The sequence below is a fragment of the Glandiceps talaboti genome, chromosome 11, assembly GCF_964340395.1.
Source record: "Glandiceps talaboti chromosome 11, keGlaTala1.1, whole genome shotgun sequence".
NCBI classification, from domain to species: domain Eukaryota; kingdom Metazoa; phylum Hemichordata; class Enteropneusta; family Spengelidae; genus Glandiceps; species Glandiceps talaboti.
The window spans coordinates 9,736,494-9,758,894 of NC_135559.1; the positions used below are offsets into that span (position 1 = coordinate 9,736,494).

General features: G+C 35.4%; 1 protein-coding gene across 1 annotated transcript; it reads left to right on the forward strand.

Annotated features, from left to right (window-relative positions):
- Positions 1-909: 909 nt before the first annotated feature.
- On the forward strand, positions 910-21,850 carry LOC144441986 (ATP-binding cassette sub-family C member 4-like). The gene is made up of 26 exons (XM_078131257.1): positions 910-983; positions 1,848-1,958; positions 2,747-2,864; positions 3,745-3,960; positions 4,411-4,500; positions 4,947-5,110; positions 5,423-5,548; positions 6,695-6,944; positions 7,347-7,463; positions 8,092-8,181; positions 9,983-10,174; positions 10,647-10,828; positions 11,206-11,302; positions 11,806-12,025; positions 12,750-12,886; positions 13,339-13,449; positions 14,071-14,284; positions 14,817-14,896; positions 15,460-15,610; positions 16,543-16,773; positions 17,575-17,675; positions 18,070-18,261; positions 18,955-19,110; positions 19,914-20,003; positions 20,677-20,849; positions 21,499-21,850. Exons 1-26 carry the CDS (start codon positions 910-912, stop codon positions 21,848-21,850), a joined length of 4,035 nt encoding a protein of 1,344 aa, XP_077987383.1.
- The last annotated feature ends 551 nt before the right edge of the window (positions 21,851-22,401 follow it).

A 22,401-nucleotide genomic window follows, 5' to 3' on the forward strand; every position in this document is an offset into this window, starting at 1 on the left:
TCAGTCTGTTTAAATTCAATAGGAATGTGTGTACAATCATACAGTGACTCAAAAGTAATTCATGACCTTCAGACCTACCCATAGACATATCACTTGCATTGGTCTTTGAACAAATGATATTTCATGAATATCATTTTTTCACTAATTTGCTAATTAAGAAACGTCATTTTTCATCATGTTTCACTACTTAATTTTTTCTAGACATTTGATATGTTATTTGACATAAAATTCTGAGCAAGATGCACTAAAAATTATTTCTGTTGCAATTATGTCGAGGTTCGGCCTAAATTTCCTCTAGACTGACTGGACTAAGTATGGTTCTATTTCTTTATTTACCTCTATTTCACTCTTTTATTTTCGTTTGTTTTCGATTTTGTTGTTTCGGAAATGATCGCCTTCTTCCCACATCACCTCGTATATGGAAAGTTCCCTTTCCTATCTAGCGCTTTAAAACGCCAGTCAACCAACCAATCAACCAACCAACCAACCAACCAATCAGTGAGAAGTAGCGCTTGAAGTCCTAGCCGATATCAACCAATTGCAAGTGGAAGGGTCTAACCAACACGATTCAAGTACAAGCCCAACCGTTTCACCCAATATATTAGATAACTGATGTACGTGGCGTCAATATATTCATGAATACCAAACGGTCGAGGCCATTATTAGCAGTACTGTTCGTAAAGGATTAAGATTTGTGTTACAGTGTCAAAATTTCAAACTGGTGGATTTTAAATGGGGGACTTTGAGCTAACTACTCAATAAACAAACAAAACAAACAACATAGAAGGGATATGTCGTATTCATGACATTTTGATTGACAGCTTTTTTGTTAGAACATGTTGAGTAGCTCAGACCGTACACGATCACGATCTCGTTACTAGGTTTCATAGGTTGTGTTGGCGATACGACATGGAGAAATTCAAAACGGAATCACAGAAGAATCCTGGAGCAACAGCAAACAGGTTGTCATGGCTTGTATTTTGGTGAGTAGAATTACGTCGTCTGGTATGAGGGCAACGGCATTCGTGTGCGCTATGAAATAAAGGTCATTCATAATTTAGCGTCAACATGCCATAACACTGTAGACTATTTTAAACACTAACGCATGATTGAAAATTGGAACTAATCTCATAATGTTCTCTACCCTCTTCGACCAAGAAATACGTAACCCCAACACCCAACAATACACGATGACATACGCCGTGCCGGGCCAGAGGTTTAACTTTTGACCATGTCGCGAGAATTGAATGTCCGACCGTAGACACAACAACACACTCCATTGCGTATTGGGTCGTCGATGGCAGCCAGTCAATCTGTGACATTAAGTGACCAAGTGATATACCTATTGAAAATCTGAAATAGAACATAGATATTTAGGCAAAATCTCCATACGTGTTTTCTAAATATCTGGATAAATTGGGTATTGGGTTGTCGATGGCAGCCAGTCGTATCATGATTTATATAATAAGGTGATTATTCGAACATAATGGATGACCTATTTCCCATAATCATGATACACTCACACTAGGAGCGGAAACATGGATTGCAGAATCAATCAATCAATCAATCAATCAATCAATCAATCAATCAATCAATCAATCAATCAATCAATCAATCAATCAATCAATCAATCAATCAATCAATCAATCAATCAATCAATCAATCAATCAATCAATCAACCAATCAATCAATCAACCAACCAATCAATCGACCAACCGATATCTGTCTGTCTGTCCCCCTCCCTCCCTCCCATGTATGTATATGAGGGAGTGTGTATATATGTGTTTGAAATAGAACTATTAGTTTAGAAGTTAATTCAAAGTTACTGCTCGTCTATCCTCATATAGGTGGTTAAATCCTCTTTTCAAGTATGGCTACACAAGATCACTGGGAGTCGAAGATATGTATGAAACTTTACCAGAAGATTCCGCTGAAAAACTGTCAAATGCTCTTGAAAGGTATGTAATACAATGTCAGAGGGGTTTATTAAACAAAAATCAAACATTCATCCACGGTCTTATGTCGGCAGTTGTACTTTAAGGGAGACACAATGTTGTCGTCATTATGGTTTGATACTGATGTGATGGTAAACTGGTTAAATTGACCCCTTGGAATATGCAAGTTGCCGCGTCACTACCGTTTCTGAATGGGTAAAGTTTTTGGGAAAGATTTGAATCAAGGTTGTCCCCAGGCAGTCAACATCAGTGGTTGCGGGATGAATGTCTTTATCCTATGTATTTACACAGATGCATTAGATTGTAAGCTCCCCAGGTGTTTTGATCACGCATAAAGGCCATTGTGAAGTTAAAGGTCCCCCTCAAGGCAATAATTTGAAAGATCTTTAACTAAGTAGAGTGGTGGGAAAGTGACAAATCATTATTTATTTATCGTTACACCAATTCAAGAGTTTCTTAGTTTTCGTTTTTAGAATTCGTGTTTACTTCCCCGTAAGGGGAGGTTATGAAATGACGATGCCGCTGTATGTCTGTCTGTTTGCCTCTGCCAGCCTTTTCTCTAAAAACGGATAATTTCGTGTTTGATTCGATGAAAACAAAGCACACGGGTCCTATAAACTTTGCTGATATATCTTTGGACTTAATTTGCATAGTTACTGATTTTTTGCGAAGCTGAAGTGGATAATTTGTATTGCCTTACTAAAATAATGAATAGTTCACAGTTAATGTTTCCTTCAATTCGTGCATTTCAATTCGAAACTTGCGCTTCATTATAGGATTTGATTTTTCAGGGAATGGAAAAAGGAAGTCAATGAGAAAAAACGTGGAAATAACGCAAGTCTAGCAAAGGCTATCGTACGTACATTTGGTGTGAAGTTCATGTTGCTTGGAATTCTTGTGCTTTTAAAGGTAAGAATCAATAGTAATGTTTTAAATAAATAGTAGGATCAATTTGTAATTAAATAGTAAAAATAGACTCCATAAGGATGTCATCATCGTACAACAAAAATATAATGAACGTCAAAGGTCAAAATTGATTGACCGTATCACGGTCAGTTTGCCGTGTCTACTATAATGCAATTTTACATCATTTGTCATGGTCAACTTTGACCAATTCTAAGCTGGTACAAAATGAACTGGTTCTCCTTGAAACTGTAGTTCACGGTGAAATACAATGTCACTATATAAATGCACTCAGATAATCTTAAACTTCAGGCATTAAGGCCTAGAAAAAAAGATGTTTGGTTCCGATTACCCGACCCCACCTAGCTTTTCACTGCCGACCCTAAAGTTTGTTTACGTATTCGAGAAAAAATAATAAAATCGCAAAAATTATGTAAAGTCTGACGAGAAATAGTGGACGCGGAAACCGCCACCAACTAAAAATGACACTCTAATAAAACTGTTCTTCCAGAATCTGTAATGGTTGTCCATTTGTCTTTGATGGGAAGAAATAAACAACACTGAGACCTGAACTAGACATTCACACAGAAAAAAAACAAAAAAATAAAAATCTACCTACCCCACCTATTCTAAAATTGAGTGTAACCGGAACCACACATTTTTTTATTATGCCTAATTAATCATTAGTGGAGCCTTACGGAGTCCATACGGTTCTATAACTCTGCAAGAAAAACTGTTTAATATAACATTTAATTTTTAACAGGAGTCTGAACTTGGCTTTACCATTCTTTTGCATGGTTTGTTGAATGTATGAATGCACTACTATATAAATATTAAGAGTTAATTCTTGGTAACATCACTCAGTTCTATTATCTTATATCTGTAGGAAACAGTGATGATTGTTTCAGCATTATTACTAGCACAGCTGATTAACTATTTTGCACCAGATTCCTCCAAAACACAAACCTATGCATTGTTATATGCAGCAGGTGTTGCTGGTTGTACCCTTCTTTTTATTATGTTTGAACATCCCTGCACTTTCTCTATGGGTCGTATTGGAATGCGTATACGAATTTCATGCTGTTCACTGGTGTACAGGAAAGTAAGTTATTGACGATGATTTTCTATATTCTAATATATCTCCAAATTATCATATATAAGACGACGTGACAAAGTCAATAATTGAGAAAGCCTTACATAATAATGATTATGAGCATGTGTTGAAGACGATTCTTCGTCATAGAGCACTGCCATAGCGTCAGGAAAAAATTCACCAACATTAAGGAAATATTGGAGAGTTGTGGAAATAAAACATGGCGTCCGATTGGGCATACGTAGCCATAAAGGTTAACCCTTTCTTGGCATGCTAATTTCCAAATATTGGTTTAATAGTCGGACCTTGATGGGAGAGAAAACAACAATGAACACGAAACCCTTAATTATTGTTCATGTTATTAGCGGTCTCGTGTTAATCATATTTACTATTTTCTGAACACACTACAGCGACAGATGGGCATATATACACAACGAAATGGTTTGCTTTATTTTGTAGGCATTAAAGCTGAGCCATATTGCCATGAAACAAACCACCACTGGACAAATAGTAAATCTACTCTCTAATGATGTCAGTAAGTTTGATGTGGTAGGTTTAAGTTGTCTTATAAACATGAAATAATATTACTTGGATATTAGTTTTGTTGGAAAGATTTTGACCTGGTTTATAGTTGATATATGTATCTGGAACCACAAACAGCTTATCCAGGACAGTTCACCACTGCAGATGTCCTTATCCTTCTAGGTTATCTAGTTACCTCGTTCACAATCCGTGTAACAAAATATATCAGCTGAATTATGCTAATTTGTAAGCTCCTTTAGCTTTTATTCTAGCAACATGCAGACAAACAGACACACGGGTGAGGATGGACGGACGGACGGACGGCGAACAGACAGACAGCCAGACAATTGTAGACAAGGCCACTGCCTGACATGGGTGAACATTGACAACAACCACGTTTTGCATAATTATGTGTCAATGACATATTCTTTTCGCAATATCTTCAACAAGTAACGCCCTTGTCTGCTTTTCAGCTCCCCATCTTTTTTCACTACCTGTGGGTAGGACCTCTTGAATGCGTAGCTGTGTTTGTGATATTGTGGAGACAGATTGGTCCATCTTGCCTTGCTGGTTTTGTAGTTCTTTTCATTTTGTTACCAATTCAGGTTATCATGGGCAAGGTTTATTCAAAACTCAGGTAAGGAACAATGTCGTCAGAACAGTGCATATTTTTGACAGATATAGAAAATGGTCACAATCAAGTCAACTGTTCATCACTGCTTTATTCTGATAAGCAACGCACACTTTCAATTGCTTTTCACATACAACCTTTCCGACTTTGTAGTAAGTTTTCCCCCAATCTGAAACACAGATCTAGACATATCGACTTAAAACGATGGCAAGTAAATACTTAACATGCCTCTAGGAGTACTTCTCTCCCATAAGTGAATTACATTAATTTAGATACTGTTTGTGGCATCATGTTATTTTTTTCGACTTGTTTATTTAGAGCAAAGACAGCTATACAGACAGACCAGAGAGTTAGAATTATGAATGAAATTATCTCAGGAATGAGGGTTATTAAAATGTACACTTGGGAGAAGCCTTTTGGTGAACTAATAAGAGGAATTCGAAGGTGGGTTTTTACCTTCCGTAAGGAAGGTTATGACAATGTGTTGTCCATCCGTGCATGTGTGTGTGTGTGTGTGTGTGTGTGTGTGTGTTTGTAAACATGATATCTCAATATACTGCAGCGATTCACATGAAATTGGTACACATCAAAACGAAACTGAAAAACGGTTTGTTTTAACTGATAGTTCTATTGATGTGCCGTGTTGGGTCGGTCCATGGATTTGACAGGACACTTTTATATGGCAACCTTTATTTGTTTGAGGCGAAACTAAAGAGTTATCCTTCGACATCAACGAGCTTGGCTGTCAACCCCCAAACGTTGTCGAGCAGCACCATTACACAACCATACCATACTATCGAACTTACTCTTTGTTATGGTAATTTCATATGCCAACTTTAGTCAATAGTTTAATGGTGTTTGTGTTGCAAAATTTGCATACGTTCACATTCCTCGACTTTAAATATTATCAATACGTTAATGAGGTTTTCGTTGATTTATACATATCACTGTATTCGTCGACATCGTTTCTAAAATTTGCATACGTTCACTTTCGTCGACGTTAAATATTATCAATGCATTAATGATATAGCCCTGTATTTGAATAGCAAGAGTTTTTCGTCGACATCCGTTCTAAAATTTGCAGAGATTAATATTTGTCGACTAAGAATACATTTTCGTATACATACGTTCATTTTTGTGGATGTCAAATATTATTTTTGTCAATTTATACGTCTACATGCAATTTATTATTTTAACAATAGATTTTCGTCTCAGTTTTTTCCCTGTCTCTACACTGATGTTAAATGCAGAAAAAAAGATGAAGAAGTAGGGAACAATATAACCAATCTTTACTGAAAAATAGTTGCAGAAATCTGTGAAACTGATAAATATATGTTACTGTAGTCAAATGTCACGTATTCAACGACTGTTGACATTGGAGAGATGTGACTAGTTGGCATCGTCGTGTGTAAGCTTATAAGCGAATAAGTTGCATGTAATTAGTGTAAAAATACATTTTTGTATATCTATTTTTAGATTGGATATCATGTCTGGTAGGGGTATATGTGGTGCTTGATGAGAATTCTTTACTGAAAATAACACTACTCTCGAAAGCCAGTCATATTGTTTTAATCGTTTTATTTTTCACAGGAATGAATGCAAGTACATCCACAAATCTGCAAAGTACTCAGCCTTTCAACGAGGTGGTACAGAATGCATGCAATTGGTCATCGTGCTATTCATCTGTATAGCGTTTTCATTTAGTGGAGGAGTTCTCTCACCAAAATTAGTTTTCCCTATGTATATGCTTATATACCATGCAAGGGTAGCAACTACTATATATATGACTTTGGCAATGAAGGACTTTGTGCAAGCGCTTGTGTCTACTGCAAGGATTCAGGTCTGTCCAACATCAGACAATTAGATTTACCTTCCAGACTTTCTACTCTCTAACGTGCGGCTTGCCAGGGGTGAATTTCGGCGGTGTTGGAGTAATTTCCGAAATGTGATGTTCAATATTGGCATACGATATTGTTTTACAATAACTACAGCTATTTTTGGAGTTTGTATTGTGTTCCTTGAGAGAGACTATCACATGGCATTTGCGTTACGTCACTGTATTGACATTAACCCATTGCGATCGAGCTGCAAATCTTTCTAAGCAAGCTCTGTGTTTTGACCAGTCAGTTACTTGCATATTCTTGTTGTTATAAGAATCATCAATGGACTTAATATTGTCAAATATTCGTATTTATGCAAATTATTTCAGAGTAATATTGTATTTACTGCATCCTTATTACAGAAATTCCTTTTACTTGATGAGTTGGATAAGTCAACTGTTGGAAAGGATACTAACTTACGCCCAAAAGCTAGTGATTGTGAAGTAAGTGCTCGTGACGTCACAGGAAGTTGGGACACAGTGAGTGATCATTGAATTGTATTGTTTGCTAATAAAGAATAATTTGAACTATAGAACGGCAAATTCTGTCTGATAAATCTTTATTATTAAATAATGTTTAATAAGACAATACACATGCCTTTTTATTCAGGGACCATCGCACAGTGTCGCACAAACTCAATAAGCATATACATCGTTCGTTTAGGACAAAACCCCGGGCCTCTCCTCCCTCTAAACAAAAGTGCACAAGTGTGACGTCATTCGTTTATATATGATGTAAACTATGATGAAAACTGCAGCGGTCACACCACTACGATCGATTCAATGTGAAAATATGATAGTAAACTTGAAGTTCCAACCTTATCAACATGTTTACTATCGGGAGATGATGGTAAACACATCAAAATATTACCGGAACCCAGCACTGTAATTCACATTAGAAATAATTTTTTATCAACTTATAAATATCTCGCGTGTGTGACATTGTGCGATCGTCCCTTAAGTAGTAAGATATGAACCATTTTTGATATGATTATATCTTAGTATGGTGTTAATTAACTGTCTCGTGTATTCACATAGGGGTTGAGTTGCAAATTGTCCTTATCTCCGATAAATCTGAAGTTAAAGAAATCATCTAATTTTCCTCTAGAATCATGCTAATCCGACGTTGAAAGATATCACTTTTGAAGTAAAACCTGGACAAGTTATGGCAGTTATTGGTCCAGTCGGCTCAGGAAAGGTATCATACTTTCTTTAATGAGTTGTTTTGTGTGCTGGGAATTGCTCCCAGCGATATTCTGTTATGCAGACATATACACACAAACACACACAATGCTACAAAGGTATCACATAATGCTACAACACACAGAATGCTACAAAGGTATCATACTTGATAATGTGTAATTTGTTTAGATCCGTGTATTAACTTCAAGCAAAAGTTCAGTCAGACGTATTTTTGCCTTTAGTGCACTTGTACCGATTACTGCAACAGCTTACAATTTTCAGAGACTGAAATATATTAAATCAGAAAACTACCTGGGACCGACACTAATTAACAGTACTGTTTGACAATAACAGCGATGTTCTGTGTACAATCGTGGCATGACAACAATAACATATTTTCGCCAATTTCATGGATTTGTGCAACTGTTTTTGATTAAAGATTAGATACTTTATTCCCAGCTTCTTCACCTCCTTTTCTCTATTCAACCTCAGTGTAGAGATTGAACAAATGTACGAAAACCTAATCAGTAATCTATTGATAATATTTAACGTCTACGAAAATGAACCTCTGTAAACTTTAGATCGAATGTCGACGAAAATCTATTGTTATGCACACATACAGTGCGACGTATAATAAGAGCTCATTAATGTTTTGATAATATACATTTAACGGCGACAGAATTTTAAAACAAAAAATTAATTGATCTATTGACAATATTAAATGAAAGTCACAAACTAATTGTAAGTCGACATATGAAAATCAACATGACAAAGTCAAAGGTAACCGTGTAATAGTACGATATAGTTGCATAACCGTGCTTCTAGACAACGTTCAGGTGTGTGTCGGGGGGGGGGGGATCGGAGCTCGTTGAATTCGAAGGATGACTTTCTTCACTACTTTTACTATCCAGTTTCGCTTTGGACAAAGTTTGGCATAAAAGTGTCCTGTCAAATACATGGAACCGACATGGAACAATAATAGAACTATCGGTTAAAACAAACCGTTCTTCATTGAAAGTAACTAGGCTACACGGCCGACGAATGGAAGTCAAATGAAGATTAACCATATATCGCCGCGAATATCTCGACCTTTTATTTTGATGAGTCGCACTTACTGATTATTAGGACAGTAAAATCACAGATGTTGGAGAAGTCTCTTGAACGTCTATGGTAAATTATGGCAATAGCGTATTCGCTATTATTACCACCCAGCGTGGTAACAGCCACTCCGTAATGAAATGCACCAGTGAGTATTGTACAGTTCTATCTGAATAGCTCTTGTCAAATGAACCACTTTAAATGATTTAAAAAAAGAAGACTTTTCGAATCCTTCTTCATGAATATATGTCTACTCTTTGTTTTGATGTACTGCAAAGTTTCTGTTCCGTTAAATATGTTTGATACTTCAATATTTCAACGGACATCTCATTGCATTGATTTGCATACCAACGTCGTACAGCGTTAGCCACAATAGTATCAAGTTTGTATCTACAACCTCCGACCACTAGTGTCTGAAGTAAACCATTTCAAATTTGATAGCTTATAAAGATGTTTTTCGATTGACTGAATCTAAAGATTTGCATTTTGCAATGCAGATAGTTCCAATGACGTTAAATATTGTCGATATAGTATATTGTTGTTTAGGTTGTGACCATAAATGGTTTATGTCCAAATTTGCATATATATACCTAATTAACGAGGCGGCCGTTGTTGACCGTTGGTATATGTGCTTAGATGGACTGAACCTGCAGATATCTGAACATTTTTTTAAACGAGTTACCATAAAAATGAAATGTTACATCGTTATATCTTTACAGTCATCCCTTCTCATGACTTTACTTGGAGAGATGCCCGTTACAAATGGCAAAGTACAGGTCAAAGGTAAAGTAGCTTATGCATCCCAGCAGCCTTGGGTATTCTCAGCATCTGTTAGACAAAATATCTTGTTTGGTATGGACTATGATAAGAAGAAGTACGAGAAGGTTATAGAGTTATGTGCGCTTAAAAGGGTGAGCATTTCATTGTCCAAACACAACAGGTGTTATTTTCTTAAAACAAGACGAATTGCTGTAATATTTTGTAGTAGCGTGTTTCCTTCTCAAAGTAGTTCGGGCGTAAATGACCAAATTCGAAAATGCACGAAAGCGTGCAATCGACTAATGTCGAAGAGAATTCAACACAATAGCACAAACACGACAGGTTTTGACGATAAGCTTCAAACAAGGTGGCCTTACTATTCGTAATCTGGCGATTAGGTCTTTTAACAAATTATGAATTGCATATTTGTTTACTATAGTTGTATGAGATTATCTTTCTGACATTGTCATATTTCTTCTTAGAGCAAGAGAGGCAAAATTTTAATTCTCAAAAAATATTTCTGCAAAAGTAAATGTGTGTATCACGGTGATTATACACCAGACGTATTTACATATTCATACCATACCATGCCATGCCATAATATTTAAAAAAAATTACTATCAGGATATTCAAATACTACCGGACGAAGACCTCACCATGGTTGGAGAACGAGGCGTGACTTTAAGTGGAGGTCAAAGAGCAAGGGTCAATCTAGCGAGAGCATTATATTCAGATGCTGACATATACCTCCTTGATGATCCACTCAGTGCTGTAGATTCTGTTGTAGGAAAACATATTTTTAACAAGTAAGTCCGTTCGATGATCATATATACGCTTTGCTGAGACAACAGAGATGGTATAAATGTATATAAGACAGTTAATGAATGGCGTATTAGGACGATGTTCTGTTTACTAGCCCTTAAAGTTAGTTTATTATGACATTACAATTTTTACATTCAATTCAGTGACTATATCAAGAATCCCATGATATGTATACGCTAAAAGTAACCATATGGAATACTTAGACTTTCAGGTGTATAGTAAGGTAGGTCACTTATCCTAACCTTACTTGTATAATTTATCAAAAATAACCATTTGACTTACAGGTGTATTCTAGGCCATCTATCCAGGTACCTTGTATACTAGTCTAGTAACTCCCCAACAATAATCCTTTGACTTACAGGTGTATTCTTGGTCACCTATCCAGCAAATGTTGTATATTAGTAACTCATCAACTCCAGTATCTGACAGCAGCTGATACTATTCTTATACTGAAACAGGTAAATGCGCGAGGGAATAATTATGTCAGTTGTAAAAGAGATGATTATTGTGAGAAAGGAGAAGTCCAAATTGCATGATCTACAAGAGTGAGTGGTTACAACAACGGTTTATAGACACAGTTTCCAGTAGTGTTCTGATAACAGTATACTAGGGAAGTATTTAAAATGTCAACTCTACATAAACATTATACAATGTAAACGTCATGCATTTATATATGACGTCACCGGTTTGTATATCCACAATGTAGTGACATCATAAGTGTTCACAGTCTTGCATTACAGTTATCGATTGTAAATAAATTGATCTTCTTTAAATTAAGTACATCGACAATATAGTACAACGTAGCTTTATGCAATATCACATTGTATGAATCAAACGTATGTGTAAACCATTGCACGTCCGACAAGTATTTTTGGACGAACGTATTTCCTGAACTACTGCAACATTACTCCTTGAAAGGAAGTAGTTTCTTTTGTAATCAATTTTCCCTATTGACATCCAGGGGAAGATGGCAGGATGTGGATCATATGACGAATTGTTGTCCAGTGGTGTGGATTTTGCGTCTTTGTTAGAAAGATATGACGATCAAAAAGATAAAGAGAGACTACTTTCTTCCAAAGGTTCATCCACAAATATTATTAAAAAAGTCAAGTCAGAAAGTAATGTTCCAGACATAAGTGCTTCCCTGCGTTCTGTAACATCAATCGATTTAGAATTGGTAGGTTGAATTATTGTATATTTCTTGTTTATAGATATATATTGCTTTGATAGGCACAGTTTCTTTGACGTTCCTTGTTTTTTTCCTATCCTTAAAAGTAAATCTTTGTAGGTTCTGTATAAAGCACAGCTTTTAATATATATAGTTTTCGATAAGCTAAGACATGTCAGATTGTTTTGTGGATTATCAACCAAAATTATCGGTTATAGGTTTGCGATACACTATCACATGTAGTTTCACATTTAAAGAAAAGCGTCCGATATATATATATATATATATATATATATATATATATATATATATATATATATATATATATATATATATATATATATATATATTACGCTCTGCCACTGCGGTATAGAGCACTGTCTTAGCAGATTGATACTCACCGAGTTATATATATATATATATATATATATATATATATATATATATATATATATATATATATATATTTATATATATATATATATATATGAAAGACGAGTATGTTATGCCATTATAGATTTACACTACGCAAAGTTAGTGAGTCCACCAACTCACACATACACTTGATGATCCATTCTCTCTCTCTCTCTCTCTCTCTCTCTCTCTCTCTCTCTCTCTCTCTCTCTCTCTCTCTCTCTCTCTCTCTCTCTCTCTCTCTCTCTCTCTCTCTCTCTCTCTCTGTATTATAGATACATACATATACATATATAGTTTTTGTTTTCATAACCTATAGCCAGTTGAGGCTGTTACTAAGCAACAAGAAGAAGATAGATCAGTTGGTTATGTAGAATGGGGTGTCTACAAATCCTACTTTAAGGCTGGTTGTAGTTCATGCGGTTTAATAATGCTTGTGGCTGTCAATCTTATAACACAGGTTAGTGATATCAACATATGAACATTCTGCTTCAAACCAAATTCTGCAATATTGATGTAGAAGTGGCTGTTTTGAAATGTACTGCAGTGGAAGGTAGAAAATGAAGTAGAACAGAAAAGGGCATCGTTGAGGTGCTGTATCTATGGTTTATCATTTGTGTATATATGTTATTATTTAAACGTTGCTGTTTACACTTTTCTTTTACTGCTCTGTTTAGTTTGTGATTGGCAGAAATAGCAGCTGTACCAAGTTTTTTTCATATTTTTGCATGAGAGAGATGAAGGTAAAGGAAAATGTACCTAGACATTACATTACATTACATTACATAAGACATTACTTTGTATAACGACATTGCCTTTAGTTTTGGAAGAATAGACAATTATTTGAACTATAGTTTAATCTAGAAACTCTCACCAGTCTAACGATGCTTGTTTTCTGCTTTCTACCTACAGGGAATTTTAATAATGTCAGGTATTTGGTTATCAATATGGACTACCAACGAGGAAAGAACCCATGCAGCTCTGTTAGCATTGGGTGAATATCCTAATAGTACTAACAACCAGGTAAATGTATATCACTGGACATCTGAACTCGCTTACCATTTCCTGTCAAGAAAGGCAGAACTTGATTCTCATAAGTAATTTGACGGATCGAGGTTTGACACTTTAGGTCTATGACAGAATAACACAAAACAGTTCGAGGCAACTAATGAGAGTTTCATAGCAAAAACTCTCAAAGCAGTTGTAGTATACTTTGTGTGATTTGATCACGTGATCATATGGTAATATACAACGTTTGAAATCCTCTCCATGGACAATGACCAATGTGGATACTCTATCCTCTTAAACAGTTGTTGATTGCAATCCTGGCAAAATGGGAACTGTATTTTAGTAATTTCAGTGACTATAAGATTTGACCAGATGCCACATTTTGTTCATCTTATGTCTTTCATTCACATTCTTCCAAACGCTTTGAATCAGAGACTGGTTATGTTATGGTCCTCTAGTGTAAATACTCATACGGAAAACATCGAGATGTACACAGTACTTATATTATTACATCAACGTTGTCGTACAAAGGGCACCTCATCAGATCCTTTTGCAGATGTAGGCCATGATTATTTTTCCAAACAATTATCAGATCTGATTTCACATGTTTTATTCCATATTTTCATCCCGTCTTAGACGAAGTACTCAGAAGATGTGGGCTTACTAGATTTTGATACAGGAACCAATATCTTGATTTACTCTGCCTTTGTCGTTAGTGTATTTACTTTTGCACTTGTCAGGGCCATATCCCTTTTCAGAGTGTGTGTTAATGCGTCAAAAAACCTACACAACAGAATGTTTGCGGCAATAGTCCGTACTCCAATCTACTTTTTTGATACAAACCCAGTCGGTAAGTCACTATTCTTCTTATATATTAGTTGCCTGACAGGTTTCATTAAGAAATTATAGTGTATGATTAGGCAAAAATATGTTTCAGATAACAGGACTTCAGAAAATAGGGTAGGTAAAGCGTGATTTTATTTTATTTTATTTTACATTTCATTATTTTGAATTACTTCATTCCAAAGACAAGATATTCGTCACATTACTTCCGTAACAGCTGATGAGGTGTACAAGAAGTAAATGGAGACAATTTTGTGATTCAGAAGTAGACAAAAAATATGCAGACTGTACTGTTACAGGCTGAAATGGCATCGTTTCTCTCTGGAGAGTGATTTAAAAAAGTAAGCACAGATACTTTAGCAAGAAAATATACAGGTAACAGGGAAATAGAAGTAAATTATCATAATTTCACCTGTTTTTGCATGTACAAAAATTAGGGTTGATGGCTTAAACTAGGGTCGGCCGGGTTATCGGAAATACACTATTCTTTTATTTGGCTTTAGTAAGGGCATTTTACTTATATGACATTTTCTTGACAGGTCGTATTTTAAACAGATTCTCTAGAGACACAGGATACATGGATGAAGTGCTGCCGTGGAATATATTTTCTTTTGTTCAGGTATGTGGTCATCAGTCACACAGATATTTGACGTAAACTGTTTGTATGCGATTTGCACCTGTCTAATTCCTTATCGTAACATATATTGTACGTTGTCAAGCGAGAACAGAATGTAACCAAATGATTTGTCTTTGCTTATATTTGTTGCTAAATAATGATCAGAAATTGTGCAACATGTACAAGTAAATGCAGAAAACCTTGACAAATTAGCAGAGGCTATGACAATTGAAATAGTATAACCACCTACCCAGTTAATTGATTATATACATACAAAAAGAAAAAAAGACATGACTAGCATTTATGATCAAATAATAAGCATGATTTTCGTTTGTCGTACCTCCGAAATGGCAACCTTCTTGTCAAAGCCACAGGTACTTAATTAACGTCGTCATCATAATCATCATCATCATCATCATCATCATCATCATCATCATCACCACCACCAACAACAACAACAACGACGACGACGACGACGACGACGACGACAACAAACAAATATCAACTGACCTAATCTATGTATTGGATAGTTATTAAATTCGAATGCTTTTATGTTATAATTTCAGGTTGGAATTGAAATTATTGGTATTGTCATTGTAGCAAGTGTCATAAACCCATGGGTGTTTATACCAGCCGTGCCACTGGTAATACTATTTATGTATTTCAGGAATTATTATCTTGCCACATCAAGGGACATAAAAAGATTGGACGGAGTCAGTAAGTTAATGAATTTCATGTCATTGATGCAAGGATAAACTGATTCATTACCTTTCGGTTGTTCAGAGATGTATGGTAAGAATGTGTTTGTTCCATGACAACAGAGTTTTTCTATCTTTCTTTAGTCTCCGCTGCTAAAGTGTGAATATATATATATATATATATATATATATATATATATATATATATATATATATATATATATATATATATATATATATATATATATATATATATATATATATATCAGACTTTGGATTTCATAGATCCGTTAGTCGTCTGGTGATCGCTATAGTGTGAAACACTGTGTAACGGCTCATGTGTATATTGCTTTATACTGTGTTATTTATACCGCGCTCTACGTCATACATATATTATATAAAGCGCTTTGAGCACGGAGTGGAAAAGCGCTATATAAGAAACCAACATTATTATTATTATTATATTATAATAAAGGACCACGTGAATCTATAAATAGGGGGAATTTTTAGATGAAAAGACTGCAAACGTTGTACCCTGGAGGACGTCCTAACTGTTAAAATCTCTTTTCACACTTTCACATCTTCCCACGCCTTTCTTTTGTGCTGAGATTTTCACATCGATTTCCTTTGCACTAATTAATTAGTATACTGTCAAGGGTCTTTTCCAGATTAAGATTAATTTGCCGACAAGGCACGGGAATTATAAAATTGGAAACGTCCAAAGAGCACATAGCCGCCCACAAAAAACAAATAATAACCCCATAATTCTTAGGAAAGGATTCTGGAGACTTGTACCCGATATATATATATATATATATATATATATATATATATATATATATATATATATATATATATATATATATATATATATATATATATATATATATATATATATGTATATATATATATATATATATATATATATATGTTACTTTCATTCTGTTGCAGCACGTAGTCCAGTCTTTTCCCATCTATCAGCATCTCTACAAGGCCTGTGTACGATACGTGCTTTTAATGCAGAAACAAAATACATACAGGAATTTGATTCTCACCAAGATCTGCACACTGAAAGCTGGTTTCTGTTTTTGGCGTGTAGTCGATGGTTTTCCATGCGTGTTGATTTACTGTGTGCTTGTTTTACGACAGCAGTAGCCTTCTCTTCCGTTTTGGCCGAGGATCGTAAGTTGAATAGTGATCATTCTACCGTATTCGTATGGACCGAGTGTAAACAGTGTTATAGGTAAAAGCAGCCTTGAAATCGTACTAAATTTGCCAAGTATGACGTTAAATCGTGTTTGACGGTTGATAAATTAATTTGGCCACCCCCACCCCCAAACTTAAGCAATTAAGTTAGATATATTATATTTAACTTTTGATGTTGCCCCTTAGTTCATCATAATAATGTGCGATACGGACAATTAGGCAAAACACATTCTCACATGAAACAGAATTTTGATATCTGGTCCAAATCGAAATACATGAAATATAGTAACTGTGACCATAGAGCTGATTTTACTTTTTTGGACACACGTGATTATTGAAACATATACGATTTTTCATGGTTAAACGCGGCCTTTTTTAATTTTACTGATTCATGCAAATTTATGTAAATATTCAAGAAGGCTAAGCTAAAATCAATAAGTAGGTCCTTAGGAACACTCTTGCCGAGTTTGGTGCTTTTCTCCAGCATGTAACAATAATCCTTAAAACTCATGTTTAAGCCACCTGACTATTTGTCATTTATTGACATACAAACAAGTACTTTATGTTGTTTCAAGAAGGTAGCCATGATAAAGTTGTTTTGTAAAATCAAAAATAAATACCGACTCCTTATCCATATGGCAACTTCAAATTATATATACTTATAGACGAATGATTAAAGATGAACTTAATGTTTTTTCTCTCTCTATATATGTATACCATATAGATGATCACTATGTAATATGAATACCTGCTAAGATATAATTATTCTGTTAACAGGAATGAACGGAGGCTTAGTTGGTTTGTCATTAACTTACTGTCTTACATTAATGGGATTGTTTCCGGCGTTAGTACTCTTAAGTACTGAAACTGAAAATCAGGTAATTAATTAAATAATGCTATCACCACAGGGCCTTGAAATTGATCATATTTGTTGGCAAATAGTTGTTTTTTGTTTATTGTTTACTTTCTATCTATACAAAAATTGTTTTTGTTTGCCTACTTTTTTTTGCTCTTTAAAATATATTTTCCCTACAAGGTGCCATGTAAGAAAGTGACACACACACACAGACGTACATAAATACATACAAACATACATACATACATACATACACACATACATACATACATACATACATACATACATACGTACGTACGTACGTACGTACGTATCACTTACGTGGTTACTTACGCATACATGCTAAGCGTCACAATTCCATTTTTGACTTACATCAAACCGCTTCATTGAAAGGTTTTATATTCCCTACTTGACAGATGACATCTGTTGAAAGAGTATTATCATACAGTAACATTCCTCCAGAAGCTCCATTAGAAACAGATTCCAAACCAGATCCATGTTGGCCAAAGCATGGTGTAATTACAATGGAGGGGGCATACTTTAAATATTCTGAAGACACACAGTTTGTACTTGAAGATATATATCTATATATCAAATCACAAGAAAAGGTGAGTTTACATATCTACACTTTTTGAAGGACGAAGTTGTACAATTTACGAAAAAAAACTGAAGTTTAACCTAATGGTGAATATGAGACATCTGCTTGTGTTGGTAAATTATAAGTGTCGTTGAATTATTCTATATTTCTATTGCGCCTTATATATAAAAAAATATTAATGAATGAAATTGACGATGAATTAAATTGATGACACATTATGTGTATACTCTTTCAACACCGTTCGACAAGAATTGTCCGCACTATGACGTAATCACAAGCTAGTTATAACAGGTTCTTTAATGCATGCGATAATGTAACACTAATTTTAGTAACTTTCCGTTAAAGGTAGATTCTTCTGATAATCACATTCATTATTCTGAATCTCACGAAATATGTAGTTTCTATCCATTCCATATATATTTCACTGCCTTGCCAACATTTCCCTTTCATGGACAGCTTATAATTCCTCTTTCACAGAGCAATTATTAGTCACCAAACGCTGAAAAAGAACTGATATCCATGTTCAGATCAATTATCCGAGTACAATCTTTTTAGTATAAACATTAGTGCGTTTAGATATGTCGACATTAGGCCTGTCAAAATATCTGTGTTGATGTACAAATAAAAGTGGTGTTTACAACAGTAATAGAATAGTTTCATGTTGCCATTCATGTGAATCATGTTAGATTTGATGGCTTTTTAGGTTGGCATTGTAGGAAGAACAGGTGCTGGTAAAAGTACCCTTGTTTCTATGTTATTTCGTATGTCTGAACCTCAAGGTGTTATAATGATTGATGACGTGGACATACGTGAAATTGGTTTACACGATTTAAGAAGTAATATATCAATAATTCCACAGGTATGTACAATTGTTGTCCATAAGATGTAGGGTTACATTATGCTGCTCTAGTTTACCGAACTACTTTTTGGCATTCCTGACATACCTACATATCCATTAAAAAGGCACGTACACAGTAACATAAATATGAGTTGTAGCCTTGGAAGAGAACCTTCAGATATTGCCAAGGAGTATGTTTTATAAACACCCATTGCTGCAGTTGACGTATGCCCCGAGATATATTGTTTTGGAGAGATTGTAAATTACATTCATGGTTTTGTTTGTCGAAGGCTGATTAGGTGTAGATTGAATATGTATTTTCCGTCTTTCACCCATCGAAAAAAACTTTTTATACTAATGGTGATTATTATTCAAATAAGCAATACGCTCCTACACTCAGTGACATTAAGAAAATTCATCATATCACTGATATCTGACAATTAACATAGCCCATATTTATGATAGGCCACTAGGAATATTCATATACATGGGCAACAGTGTACTTCCACTGTACTTTATTAACATTGCAATGAGCAGAATTTTCTTCTGCGTATAGGATATTGCTCTGAATAACTCACTCTTCATAGCAGAAAAGAGATCCATTCCAGGGCATTGATAGTTTTCCCCCTTACTTATTTGTGAACTACAAAATGTATGGCATGTTTCTTCTAATGCGCGAAAATTAAAGGTGATACAAAGAATACCATGGTGTATTGTAGCTAAGCTTGTAATTTATAAGACAATCCTTTCATCTGTCTGATCTGGTGAATGTCGTTATAGTAAAATAGTAATCGCCCTGTGTTTATGTATTTACATTTACTAAGGATCCTGTAATGTTCACTGGAACACTACGTGAAAACCTGGATCCTTTTACTGAGCATCAAGACTCGGACCTCTGGATGGCTTTGGACCAGGCAAGTTACGTTCATAAGATTAATACATTTTAGCAACATTATATATTTTCAAGCACTTTAATATTATTGGTTAAATATCTGTACTGGTGAAACGCTTTATCTTAGGCAGTGGCATAGTTGATAGATTACATCACTATGTCAACTATCTGATTTAGTCAGGTCACTTTTCGATTCGTTCCCCGCCTGGGCGTTACACATTAACAGTTACAAATCAGAGAATGGATCAATCAAGGTGTTGGGGCAAGAATCATGAAGGCAGGTGTATGAGTTACGTTGAGTGTCATGAGTGTAATTGGAAACGTAGCTTGTGTATGAGAATAATGTGTTACCAAATGAATGTCAACCTCAGATTAGACCGAGATAATAATAATGATAAACATGCCCATTGACTTTGAACTGAGAAGTAGACGTTCTTACCATCCATTGCAGTCAATTGCTGTCTGTCACAACGTAAGAATCTTTGTGTTATCGTCAAACTTGGTACCATCTAGATTCAAAATTCAAAACCCATTCTAAACGGTAAACCTTTCTCTCAAACATGTTCCTTAACGAGCCTTTTGAAACATTGTTCTCATGAATTCTGAAGAACGCTAATCCAAGTATTGAATTAAATGTTAGTTATTATATTAAAACTACACTGACACACACGCACATGGTCATATTCTGTCATCAGGTGCAATTAAGTAGTGCAATAGATGAATTACCTGGAGGACTGGAAACAGAGATTGCTGAGTCAGGAACAAATCTGAGTGTTGGTCAGAGACAGCTAGTGTGTCTAGCCAGAGCTATTCTACGAAATAATAAAATACTTATCATAGATGAAGCAACAGCTAATGTAGATCCAAGGTGAGTTAGATGACATCGTCTCTAAAATATAGTTGTTTGTATATTGTAGCTCATCAATTTGAATACCATACAGATCATGCTGGCTAAATGTCCAAGTGACAAATGTTCAGTTTTGGTTCAAACAATGGGACAAAGGAGGATTTACCTGGAAATCAAGCAAAGTAGTAGGAAAGAAATGGAATTGCACCATCGCATTACTAAGCAATGGTGTTATGTGTTAAAGTTAAGTGGACACGATGACTTAGATCCCTAAAGATATCCCGATATAAAACTTGCCAGAAGCACAATATCGCCCCCAAGTAGTACTAGACAAGAATCACCAAGAGCTACATTTCATCGAACAAAAGTAGTAATGCAGTAAATTCACATTGATGAGATGATACCTAAGTAAGGGTGAGATTTCACCATGGAATTTGAAAACGTGACAACAAAGACAGCCCCATTGAAAGTATACTATTATATACTGTGCAGTGCATAAAGACCCATCGAGGAGGGGTTGTTCTTTTTTTTTTTTACACATTTCTTGCTATTCAATTTATAAGCAAAGTTATCTCAGATAGGACTTTCACAATAAAGGTGGATAACTACGTGTAAAGATGGACGGCATCTGACCCATTTTCTTTTTATATACAATCCCATGTTCTCACAGGACGGACACGTTAATCCAGCGGACGATACGTAGGCGATTCCAACATTGTACTGTGTTAACCATTGCCCACCGTCTTAACACTGTCATGGACTCTGATAGAATACTGGTATTAGACGAGGGACGTGTTGTGGAATTTGATGAACCTCATCTACTACTACAAAACCCAGATGGACATTTACATAAATTAGTACAACAGATGGGTGAAAGGGATGCAAATAAGCTTCACTGCATTGCCTTTGATACTTATCACCATAAAGATGATAAAACCTTGATTCAAGAAGGTCACCGGGTGTACGTACAGAGATTCATACCCACCAATGCTGATGTTGTGCTATATGAATCAAGTGTTTAGGCTGGTATCACCTCCGTTGTATTTGATGTAGAAAAGTGATACTATTTAGTTGACAGACGCATGTTGCAAATAGGCGAGTGAGACTCCATCATTAATGGCAGTGTGAAGGCCCTTATGCAATGAATTGAACTGGCCAATTGGGCTGTCATTTCCACAATCAGTGATACACGGAGATACAGAAAGACAGAGTGACAGACAGAGAGACAGACAGATAGATAGATGAAAACACCCACCTTCATTGACGAGACACAAACACATTCACATAATACTACGAATATACTACTACAAAACCTAAATGGTTATTTACATAAATTTGTTCAAAAGACGGGGGAAGGGGAGGCAAATAAGCTTCATCACATTGAGGACTCTGGGTATACATTTTTGTGTTCTGTATGTCACACACGTTCTGGATGGGGTGGGCTCTTTACTGACTTACCGAAACATCCGACAGCGCTGTTGATCTAACCTTAATTGATTGCGAGAACGACTAAGCCTGCCCATAGTAGATAACCTCATTAAGGGTTAGAATGTAAGTGAATACTCAACAGTTA

Bases quoted from the DNA above. Each gene is read 5' to 3' on its own strand.
- LOC144441986 (XM_078131257.1), top strand. From the start codon at position 910: ATGGAGAAATTCAAAACGGAATCACAGAAGAATCCTGGAGCAACAGCA. The intron at 10,175-10,646 runs GTGAGCATTTCA...AATTACTATCAG, and splicing joins AGTTATGTGCGCTTAAAAGG to GATATTCAAATACTACCGGA. The intron at 20,850-21,498 runs GTGAGTTAGATG...ATGTTCTCACAG, and splicing joins ACAGCTAATGTAGATCCAAG to GACGGACACGTTAATCCAGC.